This window comes from Capricornis sumatraensis, chromosome 10 (assembly GCF_032405125.1).
Source record: "Capricornis sumatraensis isolate serow.1 chromosome 10, serow.2, whole genome shotgun sequence".
Classification (NCBI taxonomy): Eukaryota; Metazoa; Chordata; class Mammalia; order Artiodactyla; family Bovidae; genus Capricornis; species Capricornis sumatraensis.
The window spans coordinates 40,854,264-40,871,906 of record NC_091078.1 but is presented as its reverse complement, the minus strand read 5'-3'; the positions used below and the strand labels follow the sequence as shown (position 1 = coordinate 40,871,906).

At 41.8% G+C, this 17,643-nt stretch overlaps 2 protein-coding genes across 2 annotated transcripts; one reads left to right on the top strand and one right to left on the bottom strand.

The window, feature by feature from the left end:
- Window positions 1-544: 544 nt before the first annotated feature.
- EXOC8 (exocyst complex component 8) lies at window positions 545-3,211 on the bottom strand. Its single transcript, XM_068982884.1, has one exon. The coding sequence runs from the start codon at window positions 3,134-3,136 to the stop codon at window positions 959-961; it is 2,178 nt and encodes a 725-aa protein (XP_068838985.1). The 5' UTR covers window positions 3,137-3,211; the 3' UTR covers window positions 545-958.
- Window positions 3,212-3,410: 199 nt separating this feature from the next.
- Window positions 3,411-16,933, top strand: SPRTN (SprT-like N-terminal domain). The gene is made up of 6 exons (XM_068982339.1): window positions 3,411-3,488; window positions 3,560-3,954; window positions 5,170-5,269; window positions 9,306-9,434; window positions 13,312-13,579; window positions 14,735-16,933. Exons 2-6 carry the CDS (start codon window positions 3,734-3,736, stop codon window positions 15,478-15,480), a joined length of 1,464 nt encoding a protein of 487 aa, XP_068838440.1. The 5' UTR covers window positions 3,411-3,488; window positions 3,560-3,733; the 3' UTR covers window positions 15,481-16,933.
- The last annotated feature ends 710 nt before the right edge of the window (window positions 16,934-17,643 follow it).

The following is a 17,643-nucleotide window of genomic DNA, read 5'->3' as shown; positions in this document are numbered from 1 at the left end:
GAGAATGCTATGGGGTCTGCATACAATTTTCCCTAATTTCCTAATCACCCAGACCTTGAAATCCAAGTAAGTATTTCAATGAAAACTTTTCTCTCATTTGCATGAAGTCTGAGTCACTTTATGTAACCCACACTAAAAGTGGGTTATCTTAACAATGTGTCTTGTTATCTTTATTATTCTTAACATGACAAGGAAAAAAGCTCCAGCTGGAACTTCAGACAACTCAGAAATATGTACAAAAAAAATTTTTAACACAGTTCTTTAGATTTTCAAGTAAATGCACCCAAATCAAGTGTTATCAAGCTGCTAACTAGCAGCTACAACTAATGAACCATTTAAATCAGGTTGTAAATGCTTGCTAAACTGTGTTTACAAAAGCTTCTTCTTGTGAACTATAAGGACTCTAGTATTAGACTCCACACACTAGCTACTTTCATGAAGGAATTCTGTTGACCAAAGTTTACCCTAAAGCCAATTTTCTCAACTCCTTCCACTGCCCCAAATTGTTCAAACACATTTTACGGTCCAGAAGAATATGAAGCAGGGTGTTTTATATGGCACTGTATCCTTTCAGAAACCTAACATTTCAGTGAACTGGGAGACTTTCGCCACATACTCTGTGTATTTACAGGTACTGTTCTATCTGCGCCGCATAATCTATACTGTGAGCAAGTGTGTTGAGTCAAAGGATAAGCTGAAATGCTATACTGTGACAATATATTCACTAGAGAGTTAGCATAACTTAAAAGGAAGGCATATTAGTTATTTTAGTAATTCCACTGTTTTTGTTGTATGAGCTTAACATTTTTTTTTCTTTCTTTTGATTTTGCATTTCTGAGAGAGCATCTTTTATTTTTAAGATGTGTTTGAGAGTATAAAGAATATGCTAATACAACTTAATATAAATATAAATAATATATAAGCAATCTATACGGCTACACATAAACAGGTCCAGGTGTCAGACCACTGACGTTGTACTTTCGGGATTCACTCGAATCAGTCTGGAGGCATTTCTCAGGTCCTGGAGTTGCTTGGCAGGTTTCCCCACACCCTCCTCAAACCTTTTTTCCACCACGGGGAGGACTGTTTCATACAGAAAGGATGCGTTCTGTCTGATAAAAGCCTTCTTCTCTGGATCTTGCTCACACCGAAGGCTGTAATCCACATGCTGAACAGCAACCAGAATGATTTCCACCAGGCTCTCCAAAAGCACCATGTGCAGCTCTGGGAAATACAGCTTCAGTGCCTCTTCTAAGAAGCCCATGGTCTGCTTGGTGAACGCAACCACCGTGTAACTCAGGTTCACCCAGCAGTCATCCCCGGTGTACTGCTCAAAGTTACTCACCCCACAGCTCTTCATTTCCTCTTTGAGTTTCCCCAGGGCCTCTGGAGTCATCAAGTTCATCCTCCTCCACATCTCCTCGGAGTTGCGATGCTTAGTGGCTTCGATGATGATTTCTTTGTAACTATGCAAGGCTCCTTGGATGTCCTTCACCAGAAGGGCGTGGACAATGAAGGTGAGGTCGAGTCCGATGTCGCCCAGCTGCTGACAATGCTCCTTCGCCACTCTGACGCACTCGGCTGCGGTGGAGAGGCTCTCCTTACTGTCGAACACCTGCTTGCTGAAAGCATCCACGAACATGCCCATGGCTGACCTCGCCCAGACGACAAAGGCAGAGTAGCAGCCACTGTCGGTGCCTGCAAAGTCGGTCTCAAATTCCCTGGCCGTCTCCAGAAGGCTGGTAAAGAAGACGTGGCACAACTTATGAATGTAGAGTAAGGTGGCCCCTTCAATGCGAAGCTGGCGTATTGCAGCGTGCACAGCTGCCGCCCTGTTTCTCAAAAACAGCTCACAAGCCTTCGTGCACTGGCCAAGCCGGATTAGTTGAGAAACTGCCCTGCGGGTCGCCTTGGGACCACCTCTCAGGGACCGATCCGGGGAGAGTTCAAAAACTAGTACCTCGGTGAGCTGGCGGACACGCTCATCCACTCTCGCCCTTAGTTCTTTTACAGGAGGTGGGCTGGGCTTGTCTTCTAGGTAATGGTTCAATTTATCCAGGAGGTCAACGGCACCTTCAAAGTCCCTCTGGGCAATACAGACATCCAGGTCTTCAGGCAATTCTTGGATCCATTCCATTGAGAGGTCCACCTTCTCTTCTTCTATCTCGGGAACAGCTGGTTCGTCGTCGTCTTCGTCCTCAAACGGGTTACTGCCCTTGGGGGTCACTTGGGGTGGCCCACGAGGGGCCGCTGCCTCCTCCTGTTCCCTGCGTCTTTTTTCACTGAGGGCCCTCTTGGTTTCCTCCAGCACTTCCAGCCACTCCCGTTTGATTTTTGCATTTTCTGCCTGAAAAATACGGCTCTCGGGAAACATTAACAGCTTGAACATGTCCTTCATGGGTGGGTTGTCCTTGACATTGACCACAGCCAAACCATCCAGGGGATAGAGGGCGTTGTAGCGATACATTCCCCGCCGCTGTGGCAGCCAGGTGGCCACCAGCAAACAATCGTTCATAAGAAAGCCGTGCACCCGCTGGAGCTGGGCCATGTGGTCCGCCTCGTATTCCACCAGGTCACCATTGTACACTAGGTACTGTCCCGGCGTCTCCAGCAGGTGCCTGCAGCCTTCCACTTTCTCAAGCAGGGTGGTGAGGGTTCGCTGCTTTCCTTCCTCGCCTGGCCCAGAACCGTCCCGGGAGGCGCCCCCGGGGCTGGGGAAAAAGCCGGTCTGGCCCCGGAGCTGGTCGCGGCCTCCCGCGCCACCTCCTCCCTCCTCCCCTCCAGAGGCGGCGGCGGCGCCCGCGGCAGCGGCAGCGGGCAGCAGGGTAAGCGGGATGCTCTCCAGGCTGCTCTTCTGCTCCGTCAGCAGGTGGCTGAGCTGATACATCTCGCTCTCCAGGTAGGAGATCTCACGGGCCGTCTCTATGAACTGCCGGTAGTTCTGGTAGACGTTGCGCTTCAGGTTCTGCGCCGTCTCCTCCGCCAGCGCCTGGATGCGCTGTCGGTGCTCCTGCAAGTCCCGGTCCCCGTCCGACTGCTGTGAGAGCTGCTTCACGTACAGCCGCGCCTCGAAGCCGCCCGACTCGAGCTGCCGCCTCAGGCGGCTCGCCCCACTGTCTGACATCGCCATCGCCATTGCCGCCCGGGCTCACGCAGCCCCTGTCACTACCGCCGTGGCCGGTGCCGCCGCTGTGGAGGCCCACCCAAGCCGGGACAACCTCCAGGGCTAAGGAAGCCGGATGGAAGAGAGACGAATACGCCTGCGCCCGGGTCTGAACTTCAGTCACTGCGCCTGCGCAAGGGGCCGAGTGCCGACGATGCGCCTGCGCAGGAACTTCAGGGGCCTAGGGCTCCGGCGCTGGAGAAGCTATTGCGGAAGTGAAGGGAGGGCGGGGCAGAGCGATATAGGTACTAATACGTGCTACGCATGGGCGGAGTGTGTCGTTGGTGTTTGACGTTACTCGCGACCCGTGAAGACCGGTAACCAGGTATCTGAAACCTTCAACTCTAGTTTTGAGCCCACTAGGTGGTGTCACGCTTAGTTCTTTTTTTTTTTAAGGCCCAGAATCTTGACTTCGGCGTTTGGGACAAGCTAAGCTCTCGTTCTCGAGCCCGTTTTCCCTGAGTCTCGCGAGATCGGCGAACTGACCAGAAAGCCGGTATCTCCTAGGCGCGCGACCGGGCCCTCAGACCCCCCAGGACGTGGAGTCACTCACTCTGGATCTCAGCGGCTATGGATGAGGACCTGGTTTTGGCACTACAGCTTCAGGAGGAGTGGAACTTGCAGGTCTCGGAGCGCGAACCGGCCCAGGAGCCCCTGTCGCTGGTGGACGCGTCCTGGGAGTTGGTGGACCCCACCCCTGACTTACAGGCCCTGTTTGTTCTGTTCAACGACCGTTTCTTCTGGGGCCAACTGGAGGCGGTCGAGGTGAAGTGGAGCGTGCGGATGACGCTGTGAGTCGCGAGCCCCACCGGGGACGGGGCCACCGGCGGCCCTTCTGTCTCCCCTCGCGGTTTTGGCGGCGTTAGCTCGGGCTCTGGATTTGGGGCAGGCGGCCCCACAGGGATTATCTTCCTTCCAGCCCCTTCCCTTCTCACTTTAAACGACTTTAAGAAAGCCCCGTGGCCCATCCCGCGACGGTTTGACTTGTAAGGGGTGCAGTGAGAGAAAAGTGTGTTTCTTTGAATCTCACTTCACTAGAAAGGGCTTCCCTGGTGGCTCAGACGTTAAAGAATCCGCCTAAGACCTGGGACCCCTGTTTGATCCCTAGGTCTGGAAGATCCCATGCAGGAGGGCATGGCAATCCATTCCAGTATTCTTGCCTGGAGAATCCCATGGACAGAGGAGCCTGGCGGGCTGCATACAGTCCGTGGGGTCTCAGAGTCGGACACAACTGAGTGACTAAGCACACAGCACAGTCCAAAGCCCTTAACGGTTACTAAAAAGCGAGTTAACGCTTTTCTGATTTGTCTTATGAGTGTGCTTTAGGACCCAGATGAGAGAAACAGCCAGAATCTGCCCCAAGAGAGAGTGCCAGGGACACACTGTGTGGTGTACTTAGCAGTGAGCTCGGGAGTCTTGAGTAGGAAAGGGGCTTATGTTCCCATATTTCTGGATCCAGGGGATCTAAAGGGATGCCTATAAAAGGAACCTTTTCTGACACTCCAGGTTTGAGAAATTCTGATTTGAGGTAATGTACCCCGGTATATGAACGGAGTTAACAAGTAAGTCTAAGAAGTCGTTGTGTACCACTGTACTTGTTTTTGAATTGATACAAAGCATCTAAAATAAGAGAAGAAATGATACAAAGTTGTGTGTTTAAAGTATCGATCTCTTTCATATAGGATTCAATTATAATTTTGGGCATATGCTAATGGAGATCTGGCCGTTAGCACTACAACTGATTGAGCATAGCTTGTAGGGAGGAGACAGGAAGCAGCAAAATAGAATTATCTTCTTCAAGCTGTTATAGCCTGGTAAGGGAAGCCACTACTCGGATGAAATACAAATATCTCCCAACAAAGTGGGTATACTCTCAAGAAAGCCATTCTTCATAGAGTTCTCTCAGTCTGAACTGTCCAAGAACAGTGAAGGATTTTGCTCTTTCATTTCTATTTTCCTTTTGTGTATATTTGGTGATTAACAATTTTTGTGGTGGTGTTTTCCAGGTGTGCTGGGATATGCAGCTATGAAGGGAGGGGTGGAATGTGTTCCATCCGTCTCAGTGAACCCCTTTTAAAGCTGAGACCAAGAAAAGATCTTGTGGAGGTATTCTTTGCATAAATCTGATTCTTAGCTCAGTAATTTAGAAACAGTTATTATTAGACTGCTGTAAATTAACCTGTACATGTGAGGGAAAAAAATCAGTTTTCCCTCACTGCAAACTTTTATTGTGGGGCAAATAATGATTACCTTATATTCTTACAGCGTTTCAAAGTTGGAGGCTTTCAGGTATGTTAGCTACTTTGATTTTTACAACAGTCCTGTTTATGTTCAGTATGTGTTATCCTTATTTTTATAAATAAGATAAGGTTCAGATAGACAAAGTAGTTGGTTTAGAAGCAGCCAGAAAGTTAAGATCCAGATCTTTTATTGATACACGCAAATTTTGATTCTCTTCTGTTCAGCCACCATGGTGTCCTCCCATGACATATAGCTGAGCTGGCAGAACAAACCAGTGTGAGGGCACACTTCATATCTGGAGATGGTGATCACTTCTAATAGCTGAATGAAGCAGTAGGAGCCCACAACTGTGTTTAGTTGAGTCCAGTAGTTGCCTGAAAATCCTCAAGATATACCTGGTGTGAGTTATCTTGCTTCAGTTGTATCATTTGAAATGTATGCACGAGAGCATAGGTGGTAGAGGTTGGATGGGAAATAAGTTAAAACATGCCTAGAAATATGCTGTGTAAGGATAACAAAAAGTAGTGGTTTCACAAAAATGTGAATGTACTTAGCACTACTGAACTGTACACTTAAAATAGTTAAGATGGTAAATTTGATTACATTTTTTTAAAATCACAACTTTTTAAAAAATAGCTACTAAATGTTAAAGTAGTACAACAGAAATAATAAAAAAGAAACTAATAAAGGGACAAAGCCCAGATGAAATAGAAAAGTGGACATAAAAACAATATCAGTTATTATATTAAATGTAAATGGACTAAACATTCCAGTTAAAGACATGGAATGGCATATGACATTAACCGAGATGTGATTAAAACAAAGACACACATATATTAAATATAAAAGGATGAGAAAAAGCATATCTTCCAAATATTAGACAACAGAAAATTGTTATGGCTATCTAGTATTAATATAAAGATTTTAAGGGAAGAAGTTTTAATAGAACAAAGGGAGACATTTTAAAATGATAAAATAACCTATTAAATACAGACACATAATGACCCTAAAAGTAATAGCATAGCTTTAAGCTTTAAACATGAAGCATCAATCAGCAGAAATGAATAAGAGAATAAGAGAAATAAGCAATGAATAAGAGAAATGAATAAGAGAAATAAGCAATCTACAGTCATAGTTGTAGGTAAAAACACAATTTTGTTAGTAATTCAGTGAAGAAGCAGGAAAAAAACAGTAAAGCATTTTAAAAAATTAAACGATATGATTAACCAAATCAACCTTACAAGGAGCGCTAATGGGAACAGCACTAACTGAAAATTGAATTTGTTGCATAAACAATGTTGGTTTAAATAACACATGAATGATTTTTTTCTTAAGGTAATAGGCAAGAAGAAAATGGGAACTATGTGGTCATGCTTCAAGTGAGCATTTGCTGTTGGCAGAAAGTTATAATGTGAAATCAGGAGTAAGATGGATAGAGGAAGAATAGAGGGACTGGCCTGTATTTGAAGTAGCTGCCTAAATTATAATGAATAGGATTCAGAAAAGGAAAAAATTTAAACTGGTTAAGGAGGTCAAGAAAAGTTTTAACAGATGTGGATTTCATTACTGCTAACATCAGCAACACCTACCACTCACTGTATTGAGTACCTACTGTGTGCCAGACTAATTTAGTTATTTTAGGATTTGCTTTTGATGTTTGTTTTTGATGTTTAGTTGCTAAGTCATGTCCAGCTCTTTGTGACTGCAGCCCTCCAGGCTCCTCTGTCCACGGGATTTCCCAGACAAGAACACTGGAGTGGGTTGCCATTTCCTTTTTCAGGAGGCGAGCCTAACAGGACAGAATTGAATTCTGACATGTAGAAATGGTAGAGGAGACTACTTTTGGCAGAAGGAATGGGTATGCTGTGGACAAAGGTGAGGCCACTAGGCTTATGGCATATTTAGGTCTAGAAGTAGTTATTTTTGACCAGATATAGAACAGTGGTGGGAAATTGAGGTGTTTTGGGGACAATGATGTATAGATAGAGCCTAAATGTGGGAAATGGTAGATAAATAAAAATGGAAATGTTCAGCATAATGCCATGTACCATTTTCAAGACGTGTTTGAATTGAACCAAAAATCAGGAACCTAAGTTGTTTCTCTTTAATGAGAATAGTTGTCATTATTTTAGAATGTTGAAAAACATCTGAAATGTAGAATGATCTTTGAATTTGAGTCTCAATAGAGTGGTATTGTCTTGAAAAGATGAGAGTTGGTAAATGTTTGATTCTTGCATTTCTCTATTCATATAATTCTATACAACTAAAATTCATTAATGCCAATCTAGTTCTTCTGATGAAAATTTAAAAAAAAATTATGGAGGATTATGAAAAAAGCTACACTTTTGAGGACCTTTATAATTTTCACTTTTGTACTCACATTTTTTAGAATAGATTATGAAATATCAGCCATAAATGCTTTTGTAAACTTTATACCTAAACTATTCCATCCTTGGTATGGAATGAGCAGGAAGTTTTATTGTTTGTTTTAAAATTTTACATGATTTAAAATCCTCAAACTACAGAAGACTATACACAGAGAAATCTTGGTCTCCCCCATGCCTCTATTCTGACCTTTTCACCTATAAAGGATACTGTTGTTACTAGTTTTTTTCCTATCATTCTCTTTTGCCAGTGTTTATATCCACTCTTATCTACTCCCCACCACACAGCATATTTCTTATATAAAATGCTGAGTACACTCTTTTGTACCTTGCCTTTTTCGTTAAAACAATACGTTCTATAGTGTCCTCCATATATTTCATAGAGATACTTTTCATTCTTTTTTATGGCTACATAGAATTCCATTATGTGGCTGTACCATAGTTCTTTCAATGAGGCCCTTTCACTATTGTAAGGAATGCCACAATGAAATACCTCATTCACATGGCCTTTCATTTTAGTCTAGGTGTTGCTGAGTCCAGCAATAAATGTGTTTGTAAATATGTTAGATGTTACCAAATTTTCCACAAGGGTTGTACTATTTTGCATTCCTACCAGTGATCTCTGGTGGCTACTGAGCCAGATTCTGGCTAAATCTGGCTAAATCTACCAGATTTGGGTAAAGAATCTGCTTGTCAGTGCAAAAAACTGGGGTTCAACTGGGGTTAGGAAGATCCCCTGGAGGAGGAAATGGCAACCCACTCTAGTATTCTTGCCTGGGAAATCCCATAGACAGTGGAGCATGGCGGGCTGCAGTCCATGGGGTTGCAGAGTCAGACGTGACTTAGTGACTAAACAACAACAGCAGCAATCAGTGATATATGGGAATGCTTATTTTCCCTTAGCTTTACTAATAGTGTCAAACTTTAGTTTCACCAGTCTCAATAAGCAAGAAGTTGTATACTTATGTAATAACTCGCATATCTGTTTTTAAAAATGAAATTGAGCATTTTTTCATATGTTTATGGATCATTTATATTTCATTTTCTGTGACCTGTCCATGACATTTGCCTGTTTTAAAATCAGATTGTTGATCATTTTCCTGTTGATTTTTAGGAGTGCTTTATAATTTAGGAGTTAATAGCCTGTAAGATGGTTGCACATATATTTTCCTGAGTTTGTTTTTTTCACTTTACTGATAACATTTTTTTCCCCATACAGAATTTTAAAATTTTCATGTAGCTGAATTTATCAGTCCTTTCTACTGGATTTTGGTTAATAATTAAAAAGGCTTCCTTGGAACAGGGAATTAACCTGGGATCTACAGGACTGTGGATATTATATGTAAAGTTTTGTGAATGTGTGCTTATATAATTTTTCTAGAAAGATGGTTCATGACTTCTGTCAGTATCTGAAAGGAGCCTGTGATCCAAAGGTTAAGACTCCAGGTAGAGTCAGAAAATGCATTTTTATTTTCAGAAGCTCCATAACAAATTAGTGTGATTGTTTTTTGTTTCAGACCCTCTTGCATGAAATGATACATGCCTATTTATTTGTCACTAATAATGATAAAGATCGGGAAGGGCATGGTCCAGAGTTTTGTAAGCATATGCATCGCATCAATCGTCTGACAGGAGCCAATATAACGGTATATAAAACCATACACATTTATGATATTTAGTAGTTATTTATTCAGTATTTCCTGGGATTTAATTAAAAATAGAGAACTGGGTAGAAACAAATACTGTGTTTGAGGATTTCCCAGGGCAAGTGAGGGGCCCAAAGAAGCAGACTGGCTTATCTGGGACCCCATAGTGTAAGACAGCAGTTATAGTGACATCCCTGAGACCTCTGACCTCTGGGAGCAGCTTGTGGAGAGTTATTGCAGGCCTGAGTACCTCTCTTCTGGATTATTACTAACATCTCCTAATTACGTTTCCTCTTTGTCTCTTCCTTCAATCTGTCCTATATTCTGCTGCTATTGTATGTTACTCCCTTCATCAGAAGACTTTGACTCATTTCTGCATAATGTGGGAGGTAGCAGAGCCTGGGGTCAGAAAGCAGGAAGAGTCAGGTTGCCTACATCCTGATGCTGGTGCCACTGATTGTGGGACCTACGTAAACTCTGTCATGCTTTGGTTTACTCACATGTAAAAGGAGAATGATAACAATACTTAGGCTATTGGATCCTTGTGAGGGTTAGAGAAAATGCAAGCAAAAACATTTTAGTACAGTTTGGGTACTAATTAAATATTAGTTGTCTTTGTTTTTATACATTCATTTTATCCAGTAACCTTACTGTTCCTTTTTTCTTACTTTCCACAATTCCCCTGCTTGTTTCTGACGGAACTTTTCATCTCTGCCTTTCCTCGTATATTCTCTCCCTAAAATGTGCCTCTTCTATTTTCTGTCAAAATGATCTTCATCTTTACAGTGGGATATAACTTCTGCCTCCTTTTAACCTCCTCAGCAGATATGTAACCTTTTACAATGTTATATTCTACTTTCATACCCCAGTAGGGTGGCTCTTACCTATCTTTATACACACTTGTGTATCTTCATACACACCTGAACAAGATGTATAACATAGTGCCTCTACAAGCACTTCAGTTCAGTTGCTCAGTTCAGTTCAATTCAGTTGCTCAGTCATGTCTGACTCTTTGCGACCCCATGAATCGCAGCACGCCAGGCCTCCCTGTCCATTACCAACTCCCAGAGTTCACTCAGACTCATGTCCATCGAGTCAGTGATGCCATCCAACCATCTCATCCTCTGTCGTCCCCTTCTCCTCCTGCCCCCAATCCCTCCCAGCATCAGAGTCTTTTCCAATGAGTCAGTTCTTCGCATGAGGTGGCCAAAGTATTGGAGTTTTAGCTTTAGCATCATTCCTTCCAAAGAAATCCCAGGGCTGATCTTCAGAATGGACTGGTTGGATCTCCTTGCAGTCCAAGGGACTCTCAAGAGTCTTCTCCAATACCACAGTTCAAAAGCATCAATTCTTCGGCGCTCAGCCTTCTTCACAGTCCAACTCTCACATCCATACATGGCTACTGGAAAAACCATAGCCTTGACTAGACAGACCTTAGTCGGCAAGTAATGTCTCTGCTTTTGAATATGCTGTCTAGGTTGGTCATAACTTTTCTTCCAAGGAGTACGTGTCTTTTAATTTCATGGCTGCAGGCACCATCTGCAGTGATTTTGGAGCCCCCAAAAATAAAGTTTGACACTGTTTCCACTGTTTGCCCATCTATCGTGTCCAACTCTTTGCGGCCCCATGAATCATAGCACGCCAGGCCTCCCTGCTGCTGCTAAGTCGCTTCAGTTGTGTCCGACTCTGTGCAACCCCATAGACGGCAGCCCACCAGGCTCCCCCGTCCCTGGGATTCTCCAGGCAAGAACACTGGAGTGGGTTGCCATTTCCTTCTCCAATATATGAAAGTGAAAAGTGAAAGTGAAGTCACTCAGTCTTGTCCGACTCTTAGCGACCCCATGGACTGTAGCCTACCAGGCTCCTCCATCCATGGGATTTTCCAGGTAAGAGTACGGGAGTGGCCAGGCCTCCCTGTCCATCACCAGGTCCTGGAGTTCACCCAAACTCATGTCCATCAAGTCAGTGATGCCATCCAGCCATCTCATCCTCTGTCATCCCCTCCTCCTGCCCCCAGTCCCTCCCAGCATCAGTCTTCCAGTGAGTCAACTCTTCACATGAGGTGGCCAGAGTATTGGAGTTTCAGCTTTAGTATCAGTCCTTCCAGTGAACACCCAGGACTGATCTTTAGAATGGACTGGTTAGATCACTTAGCAAGTACTGAATTTCACTGAACCAAAACAAATATTAATTCCTACAGAGATTAAATGCCTTGGTGTGTTTAGTGTTTAGAAATTTCCTTATTTTAAAAAGCAGTACAAGCCAGTGTGATGGAAAGGGAGAGTACTCACCCTCCATGTATTATTTTCTAGCTGTCAGTTTAATTTTCTAGAGAGCTCATTTCATTACTGGACTGAGTTCCTTTAACATCAGATAAGTGGCTTGCTTTAACACAGTCACATAAAATCCAGATTAGCAAAGGAATTAGGCAGTTGCTAGTATAAAAGACTTTTACACTTTAAGCAGAATTCTAGTGTACTTCCTGTTGTTCAGTTGGAAGAGAATTTAGGAGGTTTTATCAGGTAGACAGCCCTTGCTTTCCCAGGTTACATTCTGTTACAGCAGACTCCATGAGGCATCCACATTGAGGACAGTTTTTAGTTAACTACATTGTTAAAGTTACAGCCTATAGGAATTATAGAAGGAATAGGCTATAGGAATTATAGAAGTTGGAATCAGAATAGATCCAATTCCCTGTCTTTTTTACCACTGAATTACTAAGTGAGGTGTTCTCAACATAAGAGAGAAGGCAGGATCTTACAAGCCTCCTTGCTCCCAAACCTCTGTCCTCCAGTCTCTTTGCACTTACTGTAATTTGCATGCTTGCCAAACTATAGAATTTGTTTGCTTATAGTAGAGAGAGAGTGAATATCTGTAGAGTTACAGAAAGCTTAGTATTGTTTCCCACAAGGGAAATTTATTAAGAGCTTAAACAAAACTCATGCTGCTGTTGCCCCTTACCTTATATAACTAATAACATTCCACTGAGAGGACAGGAGGAAAAGTTCCTCAGTCATTTGGAAGTATCATCTGTAAAATGGTGCCGTGCCAGCCTCAGTTGCCACCATGTGGGAGGGCTCACCTTCCTTTCAGCCTGAACTCTGTCTGCTGCTTAGGTTATAAGTAATAAGATTTCATCTAGAGGGTGAAACAGATCCTGTTCAAGGACTGAAAAACACATTTAAAGAGAATTTGTCTCAGTGAAGTTTCTCATTCACTCAATCAGCAAACACTTACTGAGCACCTTCCTTATGCCAAGCTGGTAATAACCACTAGGGATACAAGGATGAAAACATTCAAACCCGGGAGAGCTTTTCACCTATAAACAGATAAAATGGTACCCCAGAAAGCTTGTTGTGAGGAAATGAGCAGAGCTGGGCGAACGTGGAGAATGGATTTGGCAGAGGCAGCCTGAGACCAGGTGCTTGTGTGTGGGCCCAGCGTTGATAGGGAAGAGTCCTTCGGAATCCTTTGGTATGGTTACCTATAGGGGAAATTTCAACCTAAGCAGTGGGAACAGTTCTTACTGATTATGGCATTATATAAAATCTTTATCCTACTTTTTCATCGTTTAGAAAGTGGGTTTCTAAGACTTTTAGCATGTATAGAAGCTTTTTGTTGTCTTCTAGTCTCACATTTTTCTATCTTTACATAGTTTATGTAGCACTAAATTATGGGAATCTGCTGATTCCCATTAAAATGAACTTTTGAAGAGAAGCTATAGTTACTATCTTTCCCAAAACATAACTCCAGAAAACCCTTGAGAAGTTGGAAAGTTTAAAAAAAGGAAGTTGTGGGAGGCTGCTTATTTATTACATATATTTTCTTAAAATTGTTAAGTTGCCTACACAATGCTAAGAACTTTGTCTCGGCCCAGGTGTACCATACTTTCCACGAAGAGGTGGATGAGTACCGTCGACACTGGTGGCGCTGCAATGGGCCGTGTCAGAACAGTAAGCCATATTACGGCTATGTGAAGCGTGCCACCAACAGGGCCCCCTCCGCCCATGACTACTGGTGGGCTGAACACCAGAAAACCTGTGGAGGCACTTACATCAAAATCAAGGAACCAGAGAACTACTCTAAAAAGGGCAAAGGAAAGACAAAACTGAGAAAGCAGCCAGGATCAGAAGCAGAGAATAAAGGTAAGTCTGCCTATAGTCTTCCTACTTTTCCACTACCGTGGCTAGTTCTCTGAAGGACACTTCGGAGAACTGGCATTAAGATAAAGCTTTAATTAATTTGTTCAAAGGAAAAAAAGGCAAAACAAGAAACTTGGTTTCAACCAAAGCCCATTTTAATTTTTTTTTAATTTTATTATTTTTCTCGTTAGAAAACCCTTAGCAACATTTTTTGAAGAAAAAAAAGATAAAGCTTAAAGAGTGTTTCTTGTGTAGGTGTTTTCAAGTATGGATTTAAAGTGGAAAAAAAATCCCATTGTCCATAAAACAGTGGTCGAAAAATATATTTTGCTCTATATACATGTGAGAAAAAGTGGGAATAGTTTCCACTGCTAAAATTTAAGGGTAAAGTCCCTTTCCCTCTCCTGACTCACTGGGTCATTAGGAAACAGAAGGCAAAAAAAAAGATTGTCAAGGTAAAAACAGTAATTCAAATAACAATGCCCGGAATGTAAGTCCTAGCTACACCCCTTCCTATCAGTTGGAGTCTATCCAAGCAACTTCTGTTGATGTATGTATTTTCATTAGAAGAATGGGAAAAGGATATGGCATGTATAGCTAACATTTCAAGATTTACCCCTTTCCTCTGCAGTTCAGAGTTACTGCCCTTTGAAGGGGTAACCAGGTTAATGTTTCTTCCCTTGGGAAGTTGTTGATTATGTGATAAGGATTCATGGACATGAGCTTTCTCAAATCTGAAACATTTACTAAGTTGAGAAGCTATAGAAGAATTTATGTCGAAAGATTATATCCTGTTTTGTAAGCTGGGAAGATAATGCAGTAGCAGATTTTCCCCATCTGGGACGTGGTTAAGAGTCCTAAAGGCAGTTTTCTTGATAAAAGTTATTCTGCTATTGATATTTGCATGATTGAACTGCTTATCTAGTATGAGATGGTATTTTGTGTTTTGTTTTGAAGAGAGGGTGTTTTTGTCCTTTATGTGTTCTCAGTATCAGAGCTTTCTGACTGCTGAAGGTTGTCCTCCTGTTAATAGAGAATTACAGTATAGTTCTAAGTTAGAACAAAACAGTATTCCTTCACTTGGAAAAACTATCCATTAGCTTAATACTTGTTACGGTATAAATTTTGAATCAAGGAAAAATCTTGCTTCTTTTGCAGACAAACTGAACAGAGGGGAGAAACAGCTGTTAATCCCCTTTACTGGGAAAGGTTATGTCCTAGGGGAAACCAGCAATTTTTCATCTGGGAAATGTATCACTTCACATGCTATTAATGAAACTCAAGAGCCTTTAAGTCAAAACAATTCAGCAAATGCCCTGAGACCTCATTCTAAAACTGAGGTGAAATTTGAACAGAATGGTCCAAGTAAAAAGACTTCCGTAGCATCCCCTGTTCTCAGTACCAGTCATCAAAATGTCTTAAGCAACTACTTCTCTAAAGTATCTGTTGCCAGCAACAAGGCTTTCAGAAGTGTGAGTGGGTCTCCAGCGAAGAGTCTCACAGTGGGCGACAGCACTACAAAGTCAGTCTCTTCCGGTTCTCAAAGGAGGGTTACATCTTCTAAGATATCGCTAAGAAATTCCTTAAAAGCCATGGAGTCGACATCTGTCACTGCGCCCCAAGATGCAAGTGGGCCTGAAGGTAAACTCCCAAGTAAACGACCCAGGCTAGTAGACAAGACTTTTTTTGACAACTTTTTTATCAAGAAAGAGCAAACCCAGAGTGGTGGTAATGATCTGAAGAGTAGTTCACATCCTCCAGCTGCAGCTCAGAATCCCAGCAGTTCATCTAGTCAGAGCAGAGTGGTTCACTGTCCTGTGTGTCAGGATGAGGTTTCAGAGACACAGATTAATGAGCACTTGGACTGGTGCCTTGAACGTGATAGCACCCAAGTCAAAAGCTGAAACAAATCTCTGAAAAATGAATGGGCCTCTGGTGTCTGCCTTTATTGCCTCAGGAATTTCTGATTAATAAGATTTGCAGGTTATAATCTAGTTCATCAATATTAAATGTTCTACTTTATATAAACATATATGAGATTGTAATTAAAAAATATTTTGCCTAGAGGTGCTATATACTCTTGTCTTACGTACACTGGAGCCCAGAATTTCTTCTGGATATATTCATGTATAATATTTAGATACTTCTTTCTGGCTTTTAAAAGTATTTAAATCTGTTAATCTTTTTACTTATTTTTCTTAAAACATTCAGTGAGGAATTCTGTCAGGTATTTAGTTAAATTGAATATTTCATTATTAATATTAAAATTCATCCCCAGAACTGGTAATATCCATAGTGTCAGACATATTGACCAAATTACGAACTAGTTGTTTTAGGGTACTCACGGTTTTTGGGTTTTTTTCTTCCAAATTTTAACATTTCCTATATTATAAAGATTTATTTTTCTGTTTCACTAAAAGGTGGCAGATTTTATAGTAAACATATTTATAGTAAATATTATATAGATATTATATGTATTCTATATATTGATACTTATAGTATCTACTTATAGATAAGTATAGTAAAATAAATTTCTTTTGGAATATCGCTAGTAACAAATAGCTACTGTAATTCTGTAGGCCAGAGCTTAGCTGTTTTCTCAAAATTTTAGATGCTAAGTAACATAACAAAGTTGCCTAGTTTATGTACAAGTGAAACATCATCTGGAAACAGTATTATGAACCTTAAGCCAAAGTTGAAACCATTTAGGAATACCATTTTGCCTATGCAAAGTATTTCTTCTTTTAAAAAATATTCTTTTTTATGTTACAACTAAGGGACAAAGATAGTTTGATGAAATTTACTTTGTTGTCTCATGGCTGTAACGCCAGCCTGTTGGCATATTTTCAAGGCCTTAGTTCATAAGTTTTTTCTTTTTCCTAACTTTGTTGCAACATGACTTTTACATACATAGGTGCAGCTGAGTTCCTCTCTGTGTGATCACTAGAAGTTAGCATTTCAGTTACCCTAGAAGGTGTCCTCATGGGTGTCTCTTCTAGTCAACACACACAGCCCCCAAGTAACCACTGTTTTCATCTGTCACCTCAAGTTAGTTTACTTGTTTTTGAACTTCATGAAGTCGTATCTTTGTTGCTATGGGTAACAGAAGTTCATTCTTTTCATTGCTCTGTAGTACTTGTGTGAATATGCCAGTTTATCATTCTAATATTAATGAACATTGGCATCATCTCCTGTTTGGGGCTGGCCATTGTGAACAGTGCTGCTAAGAACATTCTTATTCGTTTCTGTTGACCATATCCCCAGACTGGAAATGCAGGGTCATCAAGTACCTTCTGTTTGGCTTCAGTAAATCCTGCCAGTTTACACTCCTACCAGCAATGTTTGAGTCCTTTTCATTTTAGCCTATCTCAGTGAGTGTTTATGAGGGTCGATTCTTCTGAAGCATGAAGTTAATATTATTTAATAAATATTTATAAATGACTTAAAATGTGTATTATGTTGAATATATACATTTATACTCTCATACAAGATCATTTAACAAATTATGTTTAGGAAACATTTTTTGTGTGCCAAAACCATACAAAGCTCTGGTGCTATGAAATATATGATAGCCCGCCCATGGCCTCAAGGAGTAGTACAACCTATCGGGGAGTGAAACAAAAGCAGATTAATTTCAAAATAGTTAAGTGCTGTGGGAACTGGAAAGGACAATCAGCCCAGCCCAGGGCTTCAGGAGATGGAGGAGACAAATTCTACACCCGAGTGTTCTAGAGCAAGTCAAATTAGTCCAGAGCAGGATGGAGAGAAAGGGCCTTGCAGAGAGAAGGAACACTAAGGTCTGGCAGCAGTCCAGCACATTCTACTGGGAAAACTGAGCTGTTCCAGATGAACAGAGTAAAATGTGAAGGGTGAAATGGTAGAAGGAGAAAGACTGCCGACAGGACAGATTCAAGTAAACCTTTGAGGCTGAAAAACCCATCTATGGCATTCTCCACTTAGTCCCTGTTAGTACACATCTGTTGATTCACATTGGGTGGGGCTGTGGGGATTGGAAAGGCTTATATATACACCAGCCAAGAACATCTGAGAAGTGTTTTGAAGGGTTC

Coding starts and splice junctions, on each gene's coding strand:
- EXOC8 (XM_068982884.1), bottom strand. CDS start 3,136: ATGGCGATGGCGATGTCAGACAGTGGGGCGAGCCGCCTGAGGCGGCAG.
- SPRTN (XM_068982339.1), top strand. CDS start 3,734: ATGGATGAGGACCTGGTTTTGGCACTACAGCTTCAGGAGGAGTGGAAC. Junction 3,955..5,169: donor TGGAGCGTGCGGATGACGCT/GTGAGTCGCGAG, acceptor GGTGTTTTCCAG/GTGTGCTGGGATATGCAGCT. Junction 13,580..14,734: donor ATCAGAAGCAGAGAATAAAG/GTAAGTCTGCCT, acceptor CTTCTTTTGCAG/ACAAACTGAACAGAGGGGAG.